Genomic DNA, 21,698 nt, shown 5'->3' with positions numbered 1-21,698 from the left:
GGTCGCCACGAGCGGAAGAGGCGGTGCCCAGAGGGTCATCCTCCGCAGCCATTGGAGGAAGGCCGGGAGCTAGGCGGGGAGGTCGCGGGTCCCGTTAGGGGCTCTTGAGTTGGTCACCTACCTTTCTGGGACGGGCCTCAGGGAGCTGAGTGGGCAGCGGTCTGTGCGAGCCACAGCTAGGCGGGGAGCCCGGGCATCTTTGCGTCGTACCTGTGAGCCACGTTACTGCTTATCTTGCAAAAGTTACAAGTCTGTCTTAAGCCCGCACACCGCTTGGGTGAGCCCGTCCATTCGTCTTGACTTGACTTGAATTATAAGTGACTACAAGTCTTTATTTCCAGCCCAGAAATCTCTCCTGAGCTATTGAGTCGCTATCCGGGCGCTCCTTTGGTTATCGATTTGGGTTTTACTCATTCAGCAGACATTTGCTGCACGTCCTCCGTGTACCAGGCATCTTGGTCAGTGCTACAGGTGCAGTGGTGAACGGGATGAGAAGGGTTCCTGCTTTTAGGGCACTCACAGTGTAGTGGTGGAAGCTAACTGTAATCAGAGAAACAGATCAATCATACTAATAAATAGAAAATCTCTAACTGAAAGAAGTGACCTGAAGTTATAGGAACTTCACAAAGAAAACCAATTGGGCTGGACACAGCTAAGCAATAAAGCTGAGTAACGTAGGTGGATGTGAGGGTGGAGAGAAACCTCTGAAACATTCCAATGAGGAGGACAGAAGATGCCAAGGCCCTGAGTTGGAGACCATGCTGGGACACCAAGAGAGGAAAGTGGAATTTGGGGAGCAGAGGGGCTGGTAAGAGATGATGCTAGGAAGGGGGCAGGGGCCAAATCACACTTTGAGAACCAGGTAAGAATTTCAGTCTCTATTCTAAGAGCAGTGGGAGGCTTGTGAAAGTTTTGGGGAGGGGGTGACATTAGAACTATACTGTAAAATATCCTTACTTGCTGGAGTGTGAATGGTTTAACAAGAACAGGGAAGAAGATGGGAGACCGCTGGAGCCTGTTGCAAAAGGCCAGGGGAGAAGTGGAGTAAAGTAGATATACTGGGGTGTCTAAATCACAACACTTCCAAATTGAACTTAGCATTGGTAGCTTGTGGGGGGGTAGTCTGAAGGTCAGTGGTGGAATGATATAATGGTTAAGAGCGGGGAGTTCAGCTGCCAGCTTTGTATCCAGTTCCCACCACTTCCTAGATGTTTCTTTGCATTAAGTCCCTTATCATCTTTGTGCCTCAGTTTCCTCATCTGTAAAATGGGGATAGTAACACCCCCTAACTCACAGGGTTGTAGCGAGGACTAAATGAGTTCTTGCCACAGCGCCTCCTTCCCTAAAACAGGCCCTGCCCTGTGTTCCCCATCTCAAGGATACCACTGCCACACTCTGAAACACTTAAGCAAGAAACTTAAGACATTGTTCTTAATTCTGTCCCATATCCAAATAGTCACCAATTTGAGGAGCTCCTGGCTGGCTCAGTCAGTGGACCATGGGACCTTTGATCTCGGGGTTTTGAGTTCAAACCCCATGTTGGGTGTAGAGATTACTTAGATTACTTAAAATCTTAAAAAAAAAAAAAAGTCATCAATTTGGATTCCTCTCCTAAAGCTGATTTTGCAACCCCAAAATGTTCCACCGCCACCCCTGGCACCTGGCACCTGTACCTGCTTCTTCTCTGTCTGCCTGCCTCCCACCTCCCTCACTGTGGCCATGACTTCACTGTAGTTTGACTCCGTGGATAGCCCTGAGCCATTCCAATGTATTAGGCACTGTTCCAGGGCACTGGCGAAGTGAAAACAAGTCAGACACAGCCTAGTCCTCAGAGCACGAAGGAATCCTGTGGTTAATGGAAAGGCCCCATATTCACCATGCTGTGTGGGTTGGTCACTTTCCCTCTCTGGCACTCAGTTTCCCCAATCTGTGAAGAAGGTTGGGAACCAAACGATCTAAGGTCCTTTCAGCAAAAATATTCTAAGATTCTTTCACTAGACCCAACTCTTGCAGGGCAGAAATCTTGCCTGATTCATCTTTGATCCTTAGCTTGCAGTAAGGAGCTTTGTAATTGTAGGGGTTTGGTAAGTGCTTGTTGAGTGAGTAAGTGAACACCTTTCACTCCCCCGCTCAAAGTCATTTAGTGGCTTCTCTTTACCAACAAGGTAAAGCCCTTGAAGCCTCTGAACTCAGCTCACCTCTTCGAGAATTGAATATCCTCTCACCCCAGGAACTGCCACCTCTTGGGGCTGCAACATGAGAGCTAGGGAGCATTTGAAGGGCTTCATCCGTCTGACAAACATTCACTGAGCACTTTTTAAGTGCCAGGCCCAGAGCTGGTGCTGGAAACACAACAGTGAACAAAACCAACAGGTCCCTGTTCTCCTGGGGCTGTTGCAGGAGCCAGAGATGTAAAAATGGACCTCACGGTGTGATCAATGTTATAAAGGGGGAACATGGGGCCCTGTGGGAGCTGGCGGAGCCCCCTAATCCAGCCCTGGGATCAGAGAAGGCTTCCCAGAATTCACACAAGCCCAAATCCAAAGGGATGGTGGGAAGGAGATGGCACCTAGGAAGGCCAGAGGAGGCATCTTCCCATATCTCAACAAACAGGTTCCTCCTGCTTCTTACATAGTCCCAGAGATTGGGAGCTCACTTCTGGGTAAGTCAGCCCATTCTGTGAATGCCTGGGTCTCAGAAAGTCCTTCCTTCTGATCACAAGCCTACCCCACTCAATCTCTTAATTGTAACAATATTAGTTCATATTCATATTCATTAAAAGAGCATTTATTGCGGGGCGCCTGGGTGGCTCAGTCGGTTGAGTGTCTGACTCTTGATTTTGGTTCAGGTCACGATCTCACGGTTTGTGAGTTAGAGCCCCAAGTCGGGCCCTGCGCTGACAGGACAGAGTCTGCTTTGGGATTTCTCTCTCTGCCCCTCCCCTGCTCATGATCTCCCTCTCTCAGTCTCTAAATAAATAAACTTAAAAAGTGTATTTAAAAAAGAGTATTTATTGAATGCCCACCTTCCACCTGCCAGGTGTTTACATGCACTACCTGACTGGCTGCTCACAGAGACTACTATTATCCCCATTTTTCAAATGAGAAAACTGAGGCTCAGAACCAGTGGTTTGCCCATAGTCCCTAAGTGTCTCATGCCCCCTAAGGCCTCAACCCCAGGTTGTAGTGCCTTCAGCATCACTGGCCCTCACTGCCTCCCATTGGGTCAGGCTCACCCAGATGCCCTCCCCTGGGATCCACACAGAAGAGGGGCTTGGGCCCCATCCCCTGTCTCCTCCAGCAGGCCGGCCAGCCCGGGCGGCAGCCTCTATCTCCTCAGAAGCTCCAAGGGAGACAAAGGCGGGGTCTGCAGGGGAGGCGAGGGCGCGGGTGCCCCCCTGCCTGCTGCCCTTTGTCTCCAGCCTGCTCCCCTCATGCGCCCCGGGAGGCTGGGAGGCGCCTCTCGCAGGCTTCCTCCTCCCATTCTTGTGCTAATTGGGTGTCAAGCTGAGATCAGTGAGAAAGAAATCCGCCCCGGCTCGGGTTAAACTGCCGCCAAAGATGAGGGCTGAGCCTGGAATATCATTAGGCTGGGAGGAAGCAGGGCCCCCTCCTCGGTGGGGGGAGGGGCCGGCCGAGCATTCAGGCCCCTTTGAAAGTCACTTTGGTCACCCCCTCCCTTGCCGCCACCGCCTAAATGGGCCCCTCGGAGGTATTTAACCTTCTTCCCAGGAATTGAAAGTGATACTCCAAGCACTGGCCCGGTCGGCCACTTGCCTGTCCTGAGGGCGGTAGGACCTCCAGGGATGCTCGAGGCCGGCTCTTTCCAGCCTCTGCCTGCCCCCAGGCACTGTTGCAGATGGGAACACTGAGGCTCCAGGAAGGGGCCTTACCCCCAGAGCTGCCATTCGCAGGCTCTGTGGTCTTTGGAGAGACTTTGCCTCCCTGAGCCTCAGATTCTTCATCTGTGGAATGGGGGTAAAAATAGTAGCTGCTTTTCCTTACGGATTTAACAAACTGATGCACACGTAGCGCATTGCAAATCGCCTGGCACATAGGAAGGGCTCCATACGGTGTGGCCGTTAGCAAGTCGAAGGAAGTGGGTGTGACCCGAGGAGGGATGAGGGACCTCCTAGCAGAGCCCCCACTGTCTGGAAGTGTGCAAGTGAAAGTGCCCACAAAAGACTCATTTTTCATACTTTGCTTCAACCCTACTCCACACCGGATGCGCACTCCCCTGCAGCTTCATTGCTTTCCTAGACCTGCCCTGCAGGCCTTTACATGTCGCTGCTACTCCTGTCTGGGATGCTCTTCCCACTCCAATTCTTGGAGAACTCTTTCTTGAATAGCCTCTCTGACCGTGAAACACAACTGCCCTACCTGGCCAGCGCGCTGGGCTGGGTGCAGCTAACTACCTCACCGGCTGCTTCTTAACTCGCTAGCTCCCTCTCCCCTGTCCCCGGACAGTGGGCTCCCAGGTCTCTCTATCTTACCGTGCACCGCTTCTGCCCCTGCCCCCAGCAGGCCTTTAGACTCTGCTCCACAGATGAACTTAACACGGTACTTTGTAAACCATGAAACAGCATAGAAACGTCAGGAAATGCCCAATAAACAGTAGCTATCGTTAAATTCACAAGCACATATTGAGAAGCTACTGTGCGCATAACTCACAGAGCCATGGTTGAGGATGACCAGAGGCAGATGGGAGAGCTCCCAAGGCCCTTCACTGGGGCGGGGGGTGCAGAAGGGGAAGCAGTGTGGAAGGGGAAGCAGTGTGGAAGTGGTAAACTCAGGCCTAGTCTGGGGTCCTGATACCTGTATATATATCCTTTTTCGTTTTTTACCCCGTAACTGCTGTGTACTGAGCAGGTATTGGCACCAGACCCAGGGTTAAGAGACCTCCAGGCACAATGCATTTTCACAACTACCCTAAATCTCTATTTGCAGAAGAACCTGAGGCTTAGCCTGGCAAATGGACTTGAGCACCTGCCCTTTTGAGCTGGAGGTTGTTAGCCCAACCACCGCTCCATACTGCCTTTCGGTGACTGCGTTCAATCTCCAGGAAGGAATAGGGGCCCCTGGGTGGGTGGCAGCGCTATCCCATTGGAAAGTACTCACTACTAAGGGTTAGATACAAAGCTGTCAGCCAGGACCAGCCCATGGAAGTCCGACCCTGGGCCCTCAAAGACGAGTGCTCTGGGCTGGGTACCGGCTTGGGGATGAGGCAGCCCCTCCTTTCTGCTTTTGGAGGCTGAGAAGGGCCAAGAAGGAATTCTCCAAGCTCTGCATGCCCTCTGCTGGTCACACTGGGACACTGCAGCCATGCCTACCACTCCCTCCTAACCCCCCTCAACACCATTCTCCAAGGGCCCTACTCCAGCTCTGCCCCCCATTTTCCCCTGAGCAGCATCAGATTCCTCTTTCAAAGTCACTCCCCCAGGAGGCACCCCGGATCTCACCCTGGCCCCCCTCCACCCTGGCTGTCAGCTGCAGGCCTAGGGCGGGGCCCACAGCTGGCTCCACAGGCATTCGTGGAATGGAAGCTCTGTTGGTTTTCCCGTTGCCTTCTGCACCAGCAGGCGGGTGGGGCCGCAGGAAGCAAGAGGGGCTTGGGTTTGCCTTCCAGCGCCCCGCCTCCACTGCTGTGTGACCTCAGCAAATGACAGACCGTGGTGAGGGTTAAACAGTGAAGATGAAGCCCCAGGGGCACACATTGCCCACTGCCCTGGGGTGAGTTGGACCCCTTTCCCAATGGGCCACCCGTTTCCAGCCTGGGTGTGACTCCAGTGATGGGGCCCAGGAGACAGCTGGCTCTCCACTGGCGCTGCTGATTGCTGCAGCTCTGGTAACACCGCTCCAGGAAGCTTTTTCCTGGACTCTGCCCCAGCTGGTCAGGCAGTCCTGCTCTGGCTTTTGCACAGCCACCGAACCCCTGGAGAAATGCACCCCAGGCAAGGCGAACAGCACAAGTGAGGGTCTGGAGACGGGATCCCATCCTGGGTTAGAGTTTTCTCCCTCAAAGGCTCTGAACAGCCCTTTCCTCAAAATGGGTCCCTTTGTTCTCTGAATCCTCCCGATTACTCCCCTTTCACAGAAGAGGAGACTGAGTCACTTGCCCTAGGCCACGAACTCAAAAGTGACACGGCTGGTTTGGACTTTCAAGCTCACGCTATTAAATACCTTGCCAACTCACTGAAGGCATCTTAACCGCTATATCCCTAAGTCGGAGTGAGTGAGTGGGCCGGAGGGGCAGGAGGTGGGGCCTGAGCAGGTAGGGTGAGCTCAGGTGGCACGCACACAGGCTAGGGGGAGTCAAGGCAGTTTATTGGCCCCTGAGTGACCCCCTCTACCCCTGCTCCTCTCATAACCGGCCCAGGACTGAGATGGAGAAAGTGACACAGACAGACCTACAAAGAGAAAGGTCCCACCTGAGGGGCAGCCAGGTAGCCACCGAGGAGAAGGATGGTGGCGGGGCGGGGCGGGGGGCTCAGTCCAGACTGCCCCCTGCAGGTCAGGGTGGTCCTCCTACCCTCCCTGAGGCGCAGGCAGTGCTGAGCGACACTGGAACAGCTCCAGGGCTAGGATCCTCTTCGGCCACCTGATCAACAGCCACTGCAGCCCCTGCCCACTCTGCTGGCTTCCTGAGTCTGGGGGCTTCTGCCCTGGTCCCATTTACAAGCTCCCTGCTTTTGGGGGAGTGCTTGGCGGCCCTCCACCTGGCCCTGCCCTGACCCAAGACGTCCTCCTGAGGCGCCCAGTCCATCTTAGCCTGGGGCCTAGAGGCCCCACCTGGCCTCGAAGACGTAATGCGGACATGAGGCTTTCACAGAAAGCCCTCTTGGGGGGCAGGGGGAGGTGGCAGTGAGTCACTTGGCAGTTTTGATGGGGAGGGGGTCAGCACCTCGGGGCGGAGGTGCTGGGCCCTGCTTGCTTTGGTCTGGCATCGCCCATGACCCCTCTGGGGTGGGAGCTGGGGCTCTGGATCCTGCACCCACTGGCCCTTAGAGGGACTCAGGGGCAAATCACAGCTTCTCCTCGCCTGCCTGGATGCGGGCGTAGGCCTCTTGGTCCAGCGGGATGTAGCGGCCCTTCCGGGTATCCAAGTAGAACAGTGGGTCTCTCACAACTGATGGGTCAAAGCCTTCCTTCCGCAGCTCTGTCTTCTGTAGCTTGAAGGTCCCTGAGGGAGCAATGGGGATGGATCAGAGGGTGCAGGGCAGGGGCCTGGGCCTCAGGAAGCTGCCCACCAAAGCTGAAGAGGGACAGAGAAGGAAGGCTGGAGAGAACACGGGAAAGCGGCCTAGAGCACGGTAGGGCCAAGCCCTTTACAGTTTGCAAAGGCGGCTCCAGTTAATTATATTATATCCTGCTTTTCAGAGCAGCCCTGGTGAAGGGGTGGGGGGGGGGGCTGCATTACCTGTCTTCTTTTTGCAAATGGGGAAACTGACAACCAAAGAAGGGAAACTATCCATCTAAGGCCACACACACTGAGTGACAGCAGAGTGAGGACCAGAACTCAGATCTGGGCTTTGAGCACCTCCCAGGGAAGGGCATGATCTAATTTAATCTGCACATCAACCCCAGAGGCAGGTGCTCAACACTCTTCTATGGATTCTACGATGCATGTCATTTTCAGCTTTTAACATATCTGGAGTCGTTTCAACAGGCAGCAATGTTTTCTCAGCACTCGTAATGTAAATTCCCCGTCTCTCCTCAGGGGCATCACCCCTACAGGGCAGGAGAGACTGGCGCAGTGAGACACGCCCCCGGGGCCAACATCACACAGCTCATCAACGCTGGAACTGGGATTTGAATCCAGGTATGTATGACAAATTGCCCGAACGGCTAGATTCCTTCCCTCCCTGGACGCGCACTCCACCACCTTGTGGCTTGGCCATGTCTCCCAGCAAGAGCTGGAGTCTTTTTCCATCCCCCACCTGAACCCAAACTGGCCTTGTGACTTGCTTTGACCAACAGAACATTCGAGTGCTGGGTCTAGGCCTCGAGGGGCTTTGCAGCTTCTACTCCCTCCCTCCTGGCAGTGCCTGACACCGGTGTGGTCTCTGAAGGCTGGGAAGCCACGCAGAACAGAGGGGAAACATCCCAGGAAAGCCCCCTGGGCTGGCACTATCCAGTAGGAGAGCCACTGGCCATACGAGACCACACACATTTAATTAAAATTAAGCAAAATGTCAAATTCAGTTCCTCAGTCATACCGTTCCCATTTAAAAAAGCGCTCAGTAGCTACGCAGGGCTAGTGGCTGCCGTGCCGGTCAGCGCACATACAGAACATCATCATCCTCACACACAGGTCTGTTGGCCAGCGCTGCAGAACCAACTGGCCGGGAGCCAGATGGGTGGGTAAGGACATCATCCTGGCCCCTCCAGCCCCAGCTGAGTCACAAGCGATGGCAGCTCTTCCACTCCAGGGAGGGCCAGCAGAAGAACCGCTCAGCTGAACTTGACCCCAAATTGCTGACCCACCACTGAGAGCAAAAACATGACTGTTTTATGCCCTAAAGTAAGTTTTGGGGTGTTTGTGCTGTAGCAAACCCTCTGAAACCTGAGGGCTGACAGCTTCCCTGCCTCTCCTGCACAGAGAAGTCAGCTGTCACCCAAAACTCAGGAGCTCTCAGGATCAGTCACGCACTGTTTCAGGTGCTCCTAGGGGCCTACTACCTGGCAGGGGCCACCTCGGTCAGGGCAGGCCTTCCAGCAGGGCAGGGCTTGACATGATGAGCGTATGGGAGGTGGCCTGAGGCTGAGCAGGGGGAGAGTCCGGACAGGGCAACAAGCACTAAGGCAAGCTGGGGGCAGGACTGGGCAGGACCCCCAGACTTCCTGCCCATCAGGGGACCCGTCAGTGGTCCAACAGCCAGAGGCTGCTGCCCGGCTATGTGACCGTGGACCCACCACTCACCTCTCGCCTGGACAACAGCAAGAGCCCCTCACTCGTCTCCCCACTCCCCTGGAGCTGTCTGCAGCCCTCTCCTGCACTCCACATGGCATCCAGAGGACTGTGTGGAACATGCACCTGACATAGGTCACTGCTCTACTCAAACACTTCTGTGGCTCCCTACTGCCTGGACATAGTCCAGGCCCCTCCCCAGCCCACAGAGTCTTCTGGTCTCCACTGACCTCTCTACCCCACCTGACATCACTGCCTGCCCCCATGCCCCCTCCCTTGGCTCCAGCTTTGGGGGCCTCCTTCCCTTCCTCTCTTGGCCAAGTGTCGTCCTGTCTCAGGACCTGCCTGGAATGCCTCCCACCCCACAAACCCCGCCCTTTCATTCAGGTCTCAGCTCAAACATCACTTCCTCAGGGGGGCCTCCCAGGCACCCCACCCCCATTCATTTGCTTTTCTGTCAGTTTGATCTGTATTCTATCCTTTGCATTTGGAATTCCGTGTCCTCTGCTGCCTCCCCTACCGCTGAACAGGCTTCAAGAAGGCAAAGGTCCCATCAGAATTTGTTACCTATATCCCCAAAGGCCTAGCACAGAGCCTGGCAGGCACATAGTAGGTACTCAGTAAACATTCGTCCCGCTAACGGATGTATGAACCTTTTCTCTCTGAAGGCTCAGTCCACTCACTTGTACACAGGGAGGTCTGCTTACCGATGACACAGCAATGCTGTGGGTAAAGGTCAAATGACAGCCGCCCGGGTCTCTCCAAAAGGAACCAAGAAGGGGCACAGGCCTGGGGCCTGTAAGCTAGAGCAGGGGAGGGGACATACCTGTTTTGTGCAGCTCAGGCAGGAAGCGCAGGAAGATGGGGCGGGCATACAGGGGCAGCTCCTTCTCCAGCAGCTGTGCAAAATGCTCCAGGTCACAGCTGCCAGCAGGGTTGGCCACCGCAGCCATTCCAGCCCGGCCCTCGGTTCCTGGAGGCAGCAGCACGGACCGTGAGGAGCTGGCCGTGCCCCCTGGGGGTGCCTCCCACCCACACCTGGCAGCTCCCACCAGCCCACAGATACCTGGCACCCCGACACCATACACTGCCACGTCGGCCATGTCCAGCAGGCGGCTGAGTGTGCCCTCCACCTCGGTGGTGGACACATTCTCGCCTTTCCAGCGGAACGTGTCTCCCGTGCGGTCTCGGAAGTACAGATAGCCCAGCTCGTCCATCACCAGCACGTCACCTAGGGGGGCGCTGTGTGAGGCAGGGCTGGGGCCGGCAGGCCTCACCGGACCCCGGGATCTGCTGGACAGGGACGGCTGGGACTGGGGCGTCCTGGGGCAGGTGTTCTCTGCAGGTGGGCGAGGGCCCCTTCATTCCTCTCCACCCTGCCCACCCCAAAGGGGCTGGTGCCCACCCACCGGTGAGGTAGGCCTGGTCTCCCTTTTGGAAGACGTCCTTGGCAATCTTCTTATTGTTGGCACCCTGGTTGAGGTAGCCGTCAAAGCGCCGCAGGGGATCCTGCTGGATGATGCGGCCCACTAGCTGGCCTGGCTCACCTGGGTGCAGGGAAGGGTTAGGGTTAGGACTCCTCCACCACCAGCCCCCCCCCCCCCCCCCCCCGCAATGTGCCCTGCATCTTGATTTGACTTCTGTTCACACTGCTTCCCACAGAAACGCTGCCCTGCTCCGGTGCGGGAGCCCGGAGGGCAGGGAGCTTCTCTGGGCGGGTCTGCGGCACATGGGCACTCAGTAATGTCTGAGTAACGCCTGTGAGATGGAAAGATGAACGATACGAAAGGGTGGCCAAGCACTATGGGGACAACCTGACCGGGGCCAGCACTCCTTGGGCCCCTGGCTCTGTTCAGAGAGCGGTCCGTTCTTTACCATACGTGACCCCCGGGGCAGCCGCAGGAGGCAGCGCCGCCATCAGCCTCACTGGCACATGAGGGGACTTGGGCACAGAGCTAAGGGGCTGAGCCAGGATCAATCCCAGCGTCCTCCACACGACAGTGAGTTAATTGACTGATGGGTAGAGAGGACAAGGAATGGAGGGACAGATGGATGAAGAAAGAGGACTCGTAGCTATAAGAGAAGAGCTGAGTGACAGCCACTGGTCAGAATAAGGGCTCCCCACTCACCCATCCCAGTCCCATCTCCCAGGCCAACCTCCCCTGCTCTGCCCACACTTCCAGCCCCGGGGCAGACCTGGCTGGCAGGGAAGGCAGAGGCCATTGGGCCCCCGGATCAGTTCCATGGTGTCCTCGTTGACTCGCACCAGCCGGATGGGGTACACAAAGGACAGGATGCGGCTGTTGAAGCCACATGCCCCCACCTGCAAAGGCCAAGACTTGGACCTGGGCTCTCCCGCCACAGGCCTGAGACTAGGCAGTGTTGGGGGGCCTGGCCCTCACACTCCCATGACTGCCTTGCCCTAACCGGACAGCGGAGGCTCTGGTGCCCACCACCCTCTGTGCCGGACCCTGCCCGCCCTCCACCGCCCCACTGCCTACCTGGCTGTCGAAGTTGCCCACACTGCAGTTACACTCGGTGGCCCCGTAGAACTCGGCCACCTGGGGGATGTGGAAGCGGCTAGAAAAGTCGGTCCAGATGGACTGGCGGAGGCCATTGCCGAGTGCCATGCGCACCTGGTGCTGGTGCTCCGCCTCCCGGGGCGGCTGGTTCAGGAGGTACCGGCACAACTCGCCGATGTACTGCACAATCTGTGGGTGGACCTGGAGTGAGGCTGGCCCGTGGCTGCTCTCACTTCACCTCCCAATCCTGTAGGCCCCGGGCCTCAGCCTCCCCATCCGAACAATGGGAATGTTGCCCCCAGTGAACAACTGGCCTTAGCTGTAAGACTGACGTCCCCGAGTGGGGCTGCTCGGTCACAAGGGGACAGGGACGGCTCATCCCCTGCCCTCCTCACTCACTGTGCAGTTGTACTTAATACAATCGTCCCAGAACCGGGAGGCTGAGAACTTCTTCCGGATCACCACCGTCATGCCATGGAGCAGGCACTGCCCGATTCCCACAATGTTTCCTGAAGGCGAAGGGATGGGCCATGGAGGTCTGGGAGCCAGGAGACCCCTCCCTCCAGAGCCTCCTCTTGTCCAGCCCGTCTCCTCAGAGGCCCTTCCCCCAGTCCCTCTTTCCTGTCCTGTTCCTCCAGCACTAATCATACCTCTCCCCTAGTCTTCCATGGCTCCCCAGTACCTCCCCAGTGTGGGATCAAGTGCATACTCCTTAGACTGTTCCCTGGGGCCTCTGGAGCTGGCCCCAAGCTCCTGCTCCTGTACCTGTAATGCTGCCATTCATCCAGGGGGGAACAAGCTAGCCCACCTGGCTTCTGCACCTCACATCTGCCTGACTCGAATTCATCTCCTCCAGGAAGCTTTCCTGGCCATCACTGGGCTCTTCTCTTGAGCTGAGCTCCTGCTCCCTGCCTGTCTCTGCACTCACCATGTCATTTCCTGAATTAAAGTCAGGTTGGGGTTCCATCCTTCATCCTGCCTTAAATACACACCTGACTCTAAGCACCTTGAGGGCAGGAACTATATTTATTCCATCTCTGTCTTCCCTAAAGCTCCTAAGACCAAGCAGCAAGGGTGTGCACACCCATGAAAATGAACAGACTAACCCAGGTGTCCTGTGTGATGCGGACACACAAGCTGTGAGGTTCATGTTGCTGTCTTCATTCAGAGGTCCAGTCAATGGCTACCTCTGAATTTTAATCCAGATTTGACTCCAAAGCTCATGTGTTTCTACCACAAGATGCTGCCTGCTGAGGGGGTTGGGGGGGCTCCCGAGGCCTGGGGTGCCAGAGACTGAGCGGAAGGGCCCAGTACTACCTGCTGAGTGGTAGAGGGGCAGGCAGTCATAGACAACGTCGTCCGGCCGCATTCGGAATCCGTAGTACACCAGGGCAGCCATGCGGTAATACCTGGAGGGCACAGAGTGTTCGGTGGGCCCTGGAAAGGAGGAAGAGAGGCCCCTGGGTCCCACCACCCCCAGTCCTCCCCCCAGGAGCCTTGCCCCTTACCTGCTGTGCACCACAATGGCGGCTTTGGGCATCCCTGTGGTGCCTGATGTGTAGATGTAGAAGAGCTTATCTAAAGAAAACAGACACATAAATGGCTTTGAGAAGGGACAGCACAGGGCTGGGGAGGCATTATCTGCAGGAAGGACAGTGCCCAGGGAACTTCTGTACCACAGACCACTTCTCCATCCCACCCTGTGGCCCAGGTCAGGGGCTGTCACATTAGTTTCCCCACTGGGCTGGGGGTTCTAGGTCAGGAACGCTGTGGGACAGCTGCACGCTGTGTGTCAACCATCTCATGCCCTCCGGATGCCTGCTGATGCCAAGGGCTGGACACCATGAGGACACCAGGCTGACCAAGACAGACACCCTGTCTTCAAGTAGCTTACAAAAGCACCGGGAGACAAAATCCACGTATGACAAGAGATGAAATGACCGCAATGACAATGACCGGTTACTGAGCACTTCTTGTCACACCCTAGTTTTCCACTGTTATCTTTTACAATCTTCAAAGCCACTCTATAAAATAGGTTCCATTACCACCCTTGATTTTATAGCTGTGGGAACCGAGGCTCAGAGGGCAGCTCAGGTGCTCCGGGACACGAGGGAAGCAGAGGGGCTGCTGCATGTGCTCAGCACCAGCTCTCGCCCTCTGGGTGGCGCAGCAAGCTGGGGGTTCCATAGGGCAGGGTGGAGCATAGAGGAGAGGCTACAGGGTCAGACGGCTGCCTGGAGGAGGGGATGGGCAGGCAGGACAGTCTAGGGCAGGGAGAGGATCGCAGGCTGACAGGGGCCGGCACCAAACAGGTGCTGGGTGAATATTTAGAGGGTCTTGCCCCCGGTCCAACCCCAGCCGAAATTCAGACCCAGCAGTTTCTTGGGCTCCACGTGATCTTGCACATTTGGGCAGCGATGAAGGCTCGTTCAACAAGTCCAAGAATCAGGTTTTGTGAGCTCCCGAGTGCTTGGCACCGTGCCTGGCATCTTCAGCTCATTTAACCTTCAGAGTGACCCATAGTAACTGTGCCCATCTTCCCAGATGGAAAAAGGTAGGTGATATGACTCACTCCAGGTCACATGACAAGTCTGCAGGAGTATGCAGGCCTCCCGCCCTGAGGTCAGCGCTCTGTCCTGGGCCCCTCTGAGAACCCCTCTGTGGGGCAGGGGACTCACCTGTGAAGCCCTTGTCAGGGCTACTGGGCAGGTGCTTGGGGGCATCTTCCAGCAGAGGGTCCAGGTGCTCTGTGCCGACGGGCACCGTGCCGGGCTCCCAGGGGCCGGAGCAGAAGAGGCTGAGCGAAGGGTCCAGGCTGGCATGGATTTCAAAGATGGCTGTGGGGAAGACAGGGCTGATCAGGGGGCAGGCCAGGGACCCCATGTCCTCAGGACCTCTGCTTGTGTCAAGGCTGGCATGTCATCAGGGGAGACCGGCTGCGTGTGTGGGGCAAGATGGGTGAAGCACCAGCCTCGTTGTAAGAAAGATGCTGACAAGAGCAACAGCTCCCTAGCTGCTACGGAGCTACACGGCGGGCTCCTTCCGTGTGCTGTCCTGCTCACACAGCCCAGGTACCAACGGCAGCCCATTGCGTAGGTGAGGAGACGAGGCTCCCAGGACGGCAGGGCCTGCTCACAGCTAGAATGACCAGCTGTACCGCACACCAAGGTCTGTGCCTTTACGCACTGTGCCACGCTCGTGTGTGGTTGGAAGGGAGGCATGGAGGGTCAGAGGGTGGGAACCTTCTCTCAGGCTCTCCTGTGCACTACCACGGTCCAGGTGCTCACCCGCACCAGGCACAGGCCAGTCCCGGCCCCCTCAGCCCCACTTCCTCGGCCTCCCTTTACATTTGTCCAACCCTCTCCCTGCTGCATCGTTCCTCTCCCGTTCTGCATTTTAGTCACCTTCCCTGGCCATCATCCCGCACCATAGCCATGCGGGACAGGGGACACTGGTCAAGCCCAAGATGAAATCCTGCCTCTGTGTGACCTTAGATGATCTCCTTACACCACTCGGAACCTCTGTCTCCTCATCTGTAAAGCCGAGACAGCCATCCCTACTTCACCAGGCTTTGTGAAGATTAGAGCTGCTTATTAAAATTTTTTTAACGTTTATTTATATTTGAGAGAGAGAAACAGAGCACCAGCAGGGAGGGGGAGAAAGGAAGGCACAGATTCTGAAGCAGGCTCCGGGATCTGAGCTGTCAGCACAGAGCCTGGCGTGGGGCTCGAACTCACGAACTGAGATATGACCTCAGCTGAAGTTGGACGCTCAACCGACTAAGCCACCCAGGCACCCCTAGAGCTGTCTAGTAAAGCACCAAGCTCAGTCTTGGTCAGCGCTCCACACCGCAGCAAATAACATAAGCTCTGCCAGACAGCAGAAAAGAGATTGTTTCCATTTTATAGATGAAGCAAATGAGGCCTAATTACTCATAAGAATGGTTACCATCATAGCTGAGGGCTCACCTAGCATCAGCTACTTTGTTAGTGCTGCAGGCAAAGTATCTTCTTAAAAACAGTATGTGGTAGGTAGGACAGTGAGAAAACAGAGACACAGACATTTCCAGTCTCTTCCTCAGGATCTCCAGCTTACCAGTGGCAGAGGCCAGGCCATTGGACACCAAGGCTCATGCCCTTAACCTCTGAGCCACATAGCCTCCCTCAGGCCCAGAAGGGGGCTGTAGTCTGTGCAAGATGCTGTGGGAATCCCTGCCTGACCCCACACCCCAGGGGCTCACCTGGAGCCATCTCACTGCCAAAGATGAGGACCTTGGCCTGGGAAGTGGTCAGGCAGTGGCGCAGGGCGTCCCGCCGCAGGTTGGTGTTGATGAGTGCTGCCTCCACACCCAGCTTGGCCATGCCCAGCCATAGGCCCACGAACTCATTGCGGTTCTCCATGAAGAGGGCAGCCACGTCGCCCGAGGCCAGGCCCTGAGCCTGTAGGAAGTTGGCCACGCTGCTTGAGTAGTCATCCAGCTGGCGGAAGGTCCAATGTGTGTCTGTGCCCTCAAAGATCAAGGCTGTTTTGTCAGGGTGGCGCCGGACCGTGGAGGCAAACAAAATGGGCACTGTCCGCCGCTCCCGCAGGTACCGCCGGACCTTTGCCTTCACCTTCAGGAGCACTATGCCGCCGCTAGGTGGGAGCAAGCAAGGGAGCCGTGACTGCTGGGGTTGAGAGCAGGGTTCCCGACACCCTGGCCCAGGCTGCTGTCCCACGGGCCTGAGGCTCCTGAGCCCGATCACTTGCAACGCTCCCGTTTCCCAGCACCTGTGTGCTGGACACCATTACAGGCACCAGCCCACTGATGCCTCACAATAACACCAGGGACCCCGGGGGGTGACTCCCTCCTCAGTACAAGGGAGAAAGCGAGGCCCTGCAGCACCACGGCTCGCCCAGGCTGCGACAAGCTAAGATCACAATCTCAGTCCTCTCTGGCTCCAGAGTGTAACACCCAGGACCCTTGAAGCTCTTCTTGGAATCTAGTGTTCTGTCAGAGTCTTCCAAGATTCTGGGGCCCAAGTCAAAGTCCCAGCTCATCTGGGACCTCCCACAGCCCTGTACTGCAACCTCTCCAGACCACTCTCACAGTAAATAAAGGATAAGTTTGTGATTTGTTCGGTCTCCCTCCCTGTGAGCCCAGCAGGGGCTCCATCCTGCTTACCCCCTGAGACCTCCCCAGGTCTCACTCAGTACTGGGCACAGAGCTTCACTAGGTGATGCGGAATCACTTGGCAATATCCCCTTTTCCTGCCTGCCCCTGCCACCTCTGACCCCTGAACCCTCCTAGCTCCCTGACTTCTATGCCTATTCTGTTGTATAAGTACCACGTGCTAACCAATTGCGCCACTGGAGCTCCACTCTTCTATGCCTGCTCCCATCACCTGGAGGAGCCTTTTAACTATAGCTTTTTGTCCTCCAGGCCTCCCTGATTCCCCAAGGCTTACGCCTAAAGCCCTCTCTCCCTGCTCCATACTCTCACAGCTCTCTGCTACCACCCCTCCTGCAGTGGCCGCTCGATACCTCCTTTTGCAGTCAATTCAGATGAGCGAGCTGCCTGTTCTGAGTGTGGGTCACTGTGCCGAGCACTGGGACACCACGGTGAGCAAGATGGCCAGGGTCTCTGCCCACACAACATTGTGAGTTTAGGGATTTACTGTATCACCTTCTCATCTCCCTGACCAGACTGAGCCGGGCCCAGGACTAGGTCTCCCTTGTTCCTCCCTGGGTCCCAGAGCCAGCCCGATGCCTCGCACAGAGCAGGTAGCAGCAGGTGTTTCTGGCACAGGATGGCCCTGTAGACCCTACCTGACTTTCTTTGGGGAGCAGGTTCCTCCACGCATCTGTTTCAGGGCCCTGCTCTGACCTCTGTGCCCTCTTAGACTCATGCCAACCCAAGGTACAGGGTCCTTCCCACAGGGTTCCTCTTCATCATCTCACTAATTAAAACATGTCCTCAGGACTCTTTGTAGATGTCTTCTCAACACACCTGGCATTCAGTGCATGTCCTGGGCCCCTAAGTCTGCCCTAGGCTAAACAGCATCAAGTTAGGGAGATGCCCTAGGAGAAGACTTTCATCTTGGAAGATGGAGATACCAGGTACTACTGCTGGGGGAAGGAGGTAGAGCAGAGGTTCCTCCTCTGGGGCCCAGGTGCCCTGGTCTGGTCTGGAGAAATCTGGGGAATTATGGAGACCCCAAGATGGGCTGGACCAAATACTCACAAGACATCACGCCTTATGGTCTTGATGAAGATTCGGACAAAGCGCCAGCCTCCAGATCCCAGGTAGAGGAACAGCAGGGAGAACCCCACTTGAGTCCAAGGCAATTTCAGCACCAGCTTGGAGAACAGCAACACCCCCACCAGAGACGCCCCGAGCAGCATTGCGGCCTGTGGGCACAGAGCAGTCAGTGGAGCCAAATGTCTATGTCCCCTACTTCCTGGCCTAGGCAGCTACTATGATCCTAAGGGTCAACCTGTAGTGAGGTGAGGCTTAGCCATACTGAGTAGGCAGCTGAGGATGGGGTCCCTTTCCACAGCTGTCTTGAAACAGGCTAGAAGCACGGGACTAGAGATGAGTAATTCCATGGCTGAGACACAGAGGCTAGATTCTAGCCCCTTAGTCCTCCTACGACTCTTCCAGTGACCTTGGGTAAGTTCCTTTCCTACTTTAGGCCTTAGTCTCCCCCTCTGTGCTATGGTGTAAGTGAGAATTGCTCTTGGAAGCCCTTCCAGCCAAAACAGGACAGTCTACCCTCCTGACATCCAGGATCTTGAACCAAAATGTCTTGGAGGGGGTATTAACTTAAGCGTCTCTGGCTTGACTCCTCATCCAAATACTCAAGGATGGGTCTTTGGGTCTCTGGATGACCAGGCCAAGCCACAACACCCAAAGGGGCAAGCTCCCCGGAAAGGGGCCTGGCGGAGTCTCTGCCCACAAACTCGCAGGGTGCCATGTTTCTGCTGGCCCACAGAGGGCGACAGAGCAAACAGGTTAGAGCCTGGAGGTGCCTGAGAGATGACCGCCTAGAGGGGAAAGGTGATTGAGGGAGCACGAGAGGGCACTGAAGGCACCCCCTTACAAACACACTCAGCAAGCCATTTACATGCATCTTTAGGGATTGGGCTATAGGGGAAGGGGAACAGCTGACTGGACTGAGATTAGGAGTCTTGGGCTCTTCTCCTGGAGCCTTAGGGACTTGCTCAAGAGGAAGCAGATGGGACTCCGTTTTCTTGCAGGGTTCTCCGATTCGTGGGTGGGGGCTGAAGGTCACGGCTGTGATGTAGCCTGAGAGTCTCCAAGCCAGTATGAGGACACGGTCTGGACCACAGGGAGCCCTTACATGCCATCTCCCCCTTCTCCACGGGAAAATCAAAAGCCGGGAGGGAGACCAAACCAGCACTCCTAAATCCAATGCCAAGGTCTCTAAGGTCCTCAGACCTCCCAGAACCGGCCAGGGCAGAGAACAGGAACCCACCCTGGATGGCTGGGGGATGGGACGAGAAGGGAAAGGGATGCCGAGATACCTCGCGCCCCCGTCCCTGGTCACTGCGAACCGCCCTCGCCCCTAAGGAGCCAGGGCAGCAGAACGCCCGGCAAGGAGACACAACAGCAGGGCGCGTCCCTCATCCCAGCCGGCCGCGCCACCTCCCCAAGACTCAGCCGGGCACATTCCCCGCCCGGGGACCCACTGGCCTGGCTTTTGCTCACCCAGCGTCGGCCCCGCCGCGCGGTGCCCCGTCCAGATGCGGCCTGGCTGCGGCAGCGGAGTGGGGAACGCTGGGGGCATCAGCCGCCCCTGGGCGCGCAGAGCCGAGTCTCAGCAGAGCTTTGCCGGCTCTGCGCCCTGCATGGCCCGGCCGCCCGGCCAGCCCCGCCTGCCGCCCGGCCCCGCCCGCCCGCGGCGCTCCTCCCCCGCCCGCCTCCTGCAACCCCAAACCGGCTGCGCCGGCCCGCAGCACCGCCTCCCGCGCCTTCCCCACGGCCGGAGAGCCGCAGCGACCGCGGCGACGCGCAGCTCCAACGCGCCGACGCCGCCCGGCCCAGCCCGCCCTGCGCGCGCGACGGCCTCGGGCGGCACCCCGCGCGGCACGCTGGGAGTTGTAGTCCGCGCGGCCCTGCCCGGCCCCGCCGCGGAGACCCCCGGGACGGGAGGAGACCCGCGGGCTGGGAGTGGGTCCTGCGCCCCCAGTCCAGGGCGTTCGGACGTGGGGGGAACACCCCCGCCAGCATCGTAGGCGGAGAATCCAGAGTCCGCGCGCAGACACGAGCAGGGTTCCGGAGAGGCCAAAGCCGCACCTAGAAGAACGCTAAAAGGGCGGCTTAGGCTGAGGGGTGAGCCGGGGGAGGTTTCAGTAGCCGGCTCTGTGGCGCAATGGATAGCGCATTGGACTTCTAGCCGATCCTTGGTGTGGTGATTCAAAGGTTGTGGGTTCGAGTCCCACCAGAGTCGAATTTTGGATACCTCCTCCCTCACTTTCATGTGGATATTTTACGGCCTTCAGTACCTTCACAAGTTTCAGAAGATCTGCAGACCAGAGGCTGGAACCTCTGCTTCTGGGATGGCAATAAATGTGACGTCAGGATTTCTGCCTAGGAATCCTTTCTAGCCTTGGTGTGTTGTAAGCAGTTTGACACACCTCGTGGTACAAAGGGCACGGATCTGAAGACCTGTACCTAACTTTGGCCTCGGACCTCTCTGGACCCTGCAGCAAATCAGCTAACTTCTAAGCCTATGACTACATTTGTCATGCCACCTGCTGAGTCCTGGGTCACTGACCAGCTTCCCAGCCCTGTGTGGCACTGAGACCTCTGGAAACTTGATTCCTTGATAATCAAACATGTTGGGCGTCCACAATTACTTCTTATCCTGAAATACATCCACTAATTCCTTAGTCCAGGAAGAAGTCCTTAAAGGGGGGGGGGGGGGGGATGGGCAATTTTCAGGGTCTAGTCAGAGGGCTCAAAAATGAAATGAAGTTTTGGTCTAATAATTACTTGGACCTATTTATTCCAGAGTATAGAGTGCATCCTTTAGGGGGACTTAGGTAAATTAAAGCTCCGTCTCCCTCGTGGGAGGCAGTGTGGTGCAGTGGTGATAGGCATTGGCATCCGACAGACATGGGTCAGCTTCTCAGCCGAGTGTTCAAAGTCTCCCTTTCTTTCTTCCTTCCTTCCTTCCTTCCTTCCTTCCTTCCTTCCTTTCTTTCTTTCTTCCTCCCTCTCTTTCTTTCTTTCTTTCTTTCTTTCTTTCTTTCTTTCTTTCTTTCTTTCTTTTTCTTTCTTTCTTTTCTTTCTTTTCAGATTTTATGTGGCTCCTGGGTGGCTCAGTCAGTTAAGCATCCATCTATTGGTTTCCACTCAAGCCATGATCTCACAGTTCTTGAGATCAAGCCCTGCATCAGGCTCCTTGCAGACAATGCAGAGCCTGCTTGGGATTCTTTCTTCCCCTCTCCTGCTCTCTCTCTCTCTCAAAATAAATAAACCTTAAAAAAAAAAAAAGATTTTATTTTTGGTAGGCACCTGGGTGGCTCAGTCGGTTAAGTGTCCCAATGTTTTTTAAAAAAATTTTTTTAGTGTTTATTTCTTTTTGAGAGAGAGAGAGAGAGACATTGCAAGCAGGGGAGGGGCAGAGAGAGAGGGAACACAGAATCTGAAGCATCCTCCAAGCTCTGAGCTGTCAACACAGAGCCCGATGTGGGGCCGAACACACGAGTCATGAGATCATGACCCGAGCTGAAGTCAGACACCACCCAGGTGTCCCAAGCATCTCGCTCTTGATTTTGGCTTAGGTCATGATCTCAAGGTTCACGAGATGGAGTCCCATGTCAGGCTCTGTGCTGACAGTGTGAGGCCTGCTTGGGATCCTCTATCTCCCTCGCTCTCTGCCCCTTATCTGCTCATGCTCTCTTTCTCTCTCTCAAAAACAAATAAAAGTTTTTTTTTTTATTTTTATTTATTATTATTTTTAAGTTATTATTTTCATTCCAGTTAGTTAACATATAGTATTCTATTAGTTTCAGGTGTACAATGTAGTGACCCAACACTTCCATACAACACCCGGTGCTCATCACAAGTGCCCTCCTTAATCCCCATCACTTACTTAATCCATCCCCCCACCACCCTCCCCTCTGGTGACCTTCAGTTTGATCTCCATAGTTAAGAGTCTGTTTCTTGCCTTGCCTCTCTCTTTTTTTCCCCTTTGCTCATGTTTTATTTCTTTAAAAAAAATTTTTTTTAAACGTTTATTTATTTTTGAGACAGAGAGA

At 55.9% G+C, this 21,698-nt stretch overlaps 1 protein-coding gene, 1 long non-coding RNA gene and 1 other non-coding gene across 3 annotated transcripts; 2 read left to right on the top strand and 1 right to left on the bottom strand.

Annotated features, from left to right (window-relative positions):
• Positions 1-9: 9 nt before the first annotated feature.
• On the top strand, positions 10-8,520 carry LOC122474833. The gene is made up of 3 exons (XR_006295026.1): positions 10-212; positions 7,717-7,818; positions 8,311-8,520. It is a non-coding gene; the product is annotated as an uncharacterized LOC122474833 (long non-coding RNA).
• SLC27A4 (solute carrier family 27 member 4) lies at positions 6,303-19,325 on the bottom strand. The gene is made up of 13 exons (XM_043566040.1): positions 19,141-19,325; positions 17,653-17,819; positions 15,670-16,064; positions 14,108-14,266; positions 12,938-13,007; positions 12,747-12,838; positions 11,829-11,938; positions 11,409-11,618; positions 11,104-11,230; positions 10,317-10,454; positions 9,974-10,138; positions 9,734-9,880; positions 6,303-7,179 (listed from the first exon to the last, which is right to left on the bottom strand). Exons 2-13 carry the CDS (start codon positions 17,811-17,813, stop codon positions 7,022-7,024), a joined length of 1,932 nt encoding a protein of 643 aa, XP_043421975.1. The 5' UTR covers positions 17,814-17,819; positions 19,141-19,325; the 3' UTR covers positions 6,303-7,021.
• A 465-nt stretch (positions 19,326-19,790) lies between these two features.
• On the top strand, positions 19,791-19,882 carry TRNAR-UCU. The gene is given in 2 exon segments: positions 19,791-19,827; positions 19,847-19,882. It is a non-coding gene; the product is annotated as a tRNA-Arg (tRNA).
• The last annotated feature ends 1,816 nt before the right edge of the window (positions 19,883-21,698 follow it).

This window comes from Prionailurus bengalensis, chromosome D4 (genome assembly GCF_016509475.1).
Source record: "Prionailurus bengalensis isolate Pbe53 chromosome D4, Fcat_Pben_1.1_paternal_pri, whole genome shotgun sequence".
In the NCBI taxonomy this organism is placed as follows: Eukaryota; Metazoa; Chordata; class Mammalia; order Carnivora; family Felidae; genus Prionailurus; species Prionailurus bengalensis.
Note: the sequence above shows the minus strand (reverse complement) of the source record. Positions and strands in the feature narration are given on the sequence as shown.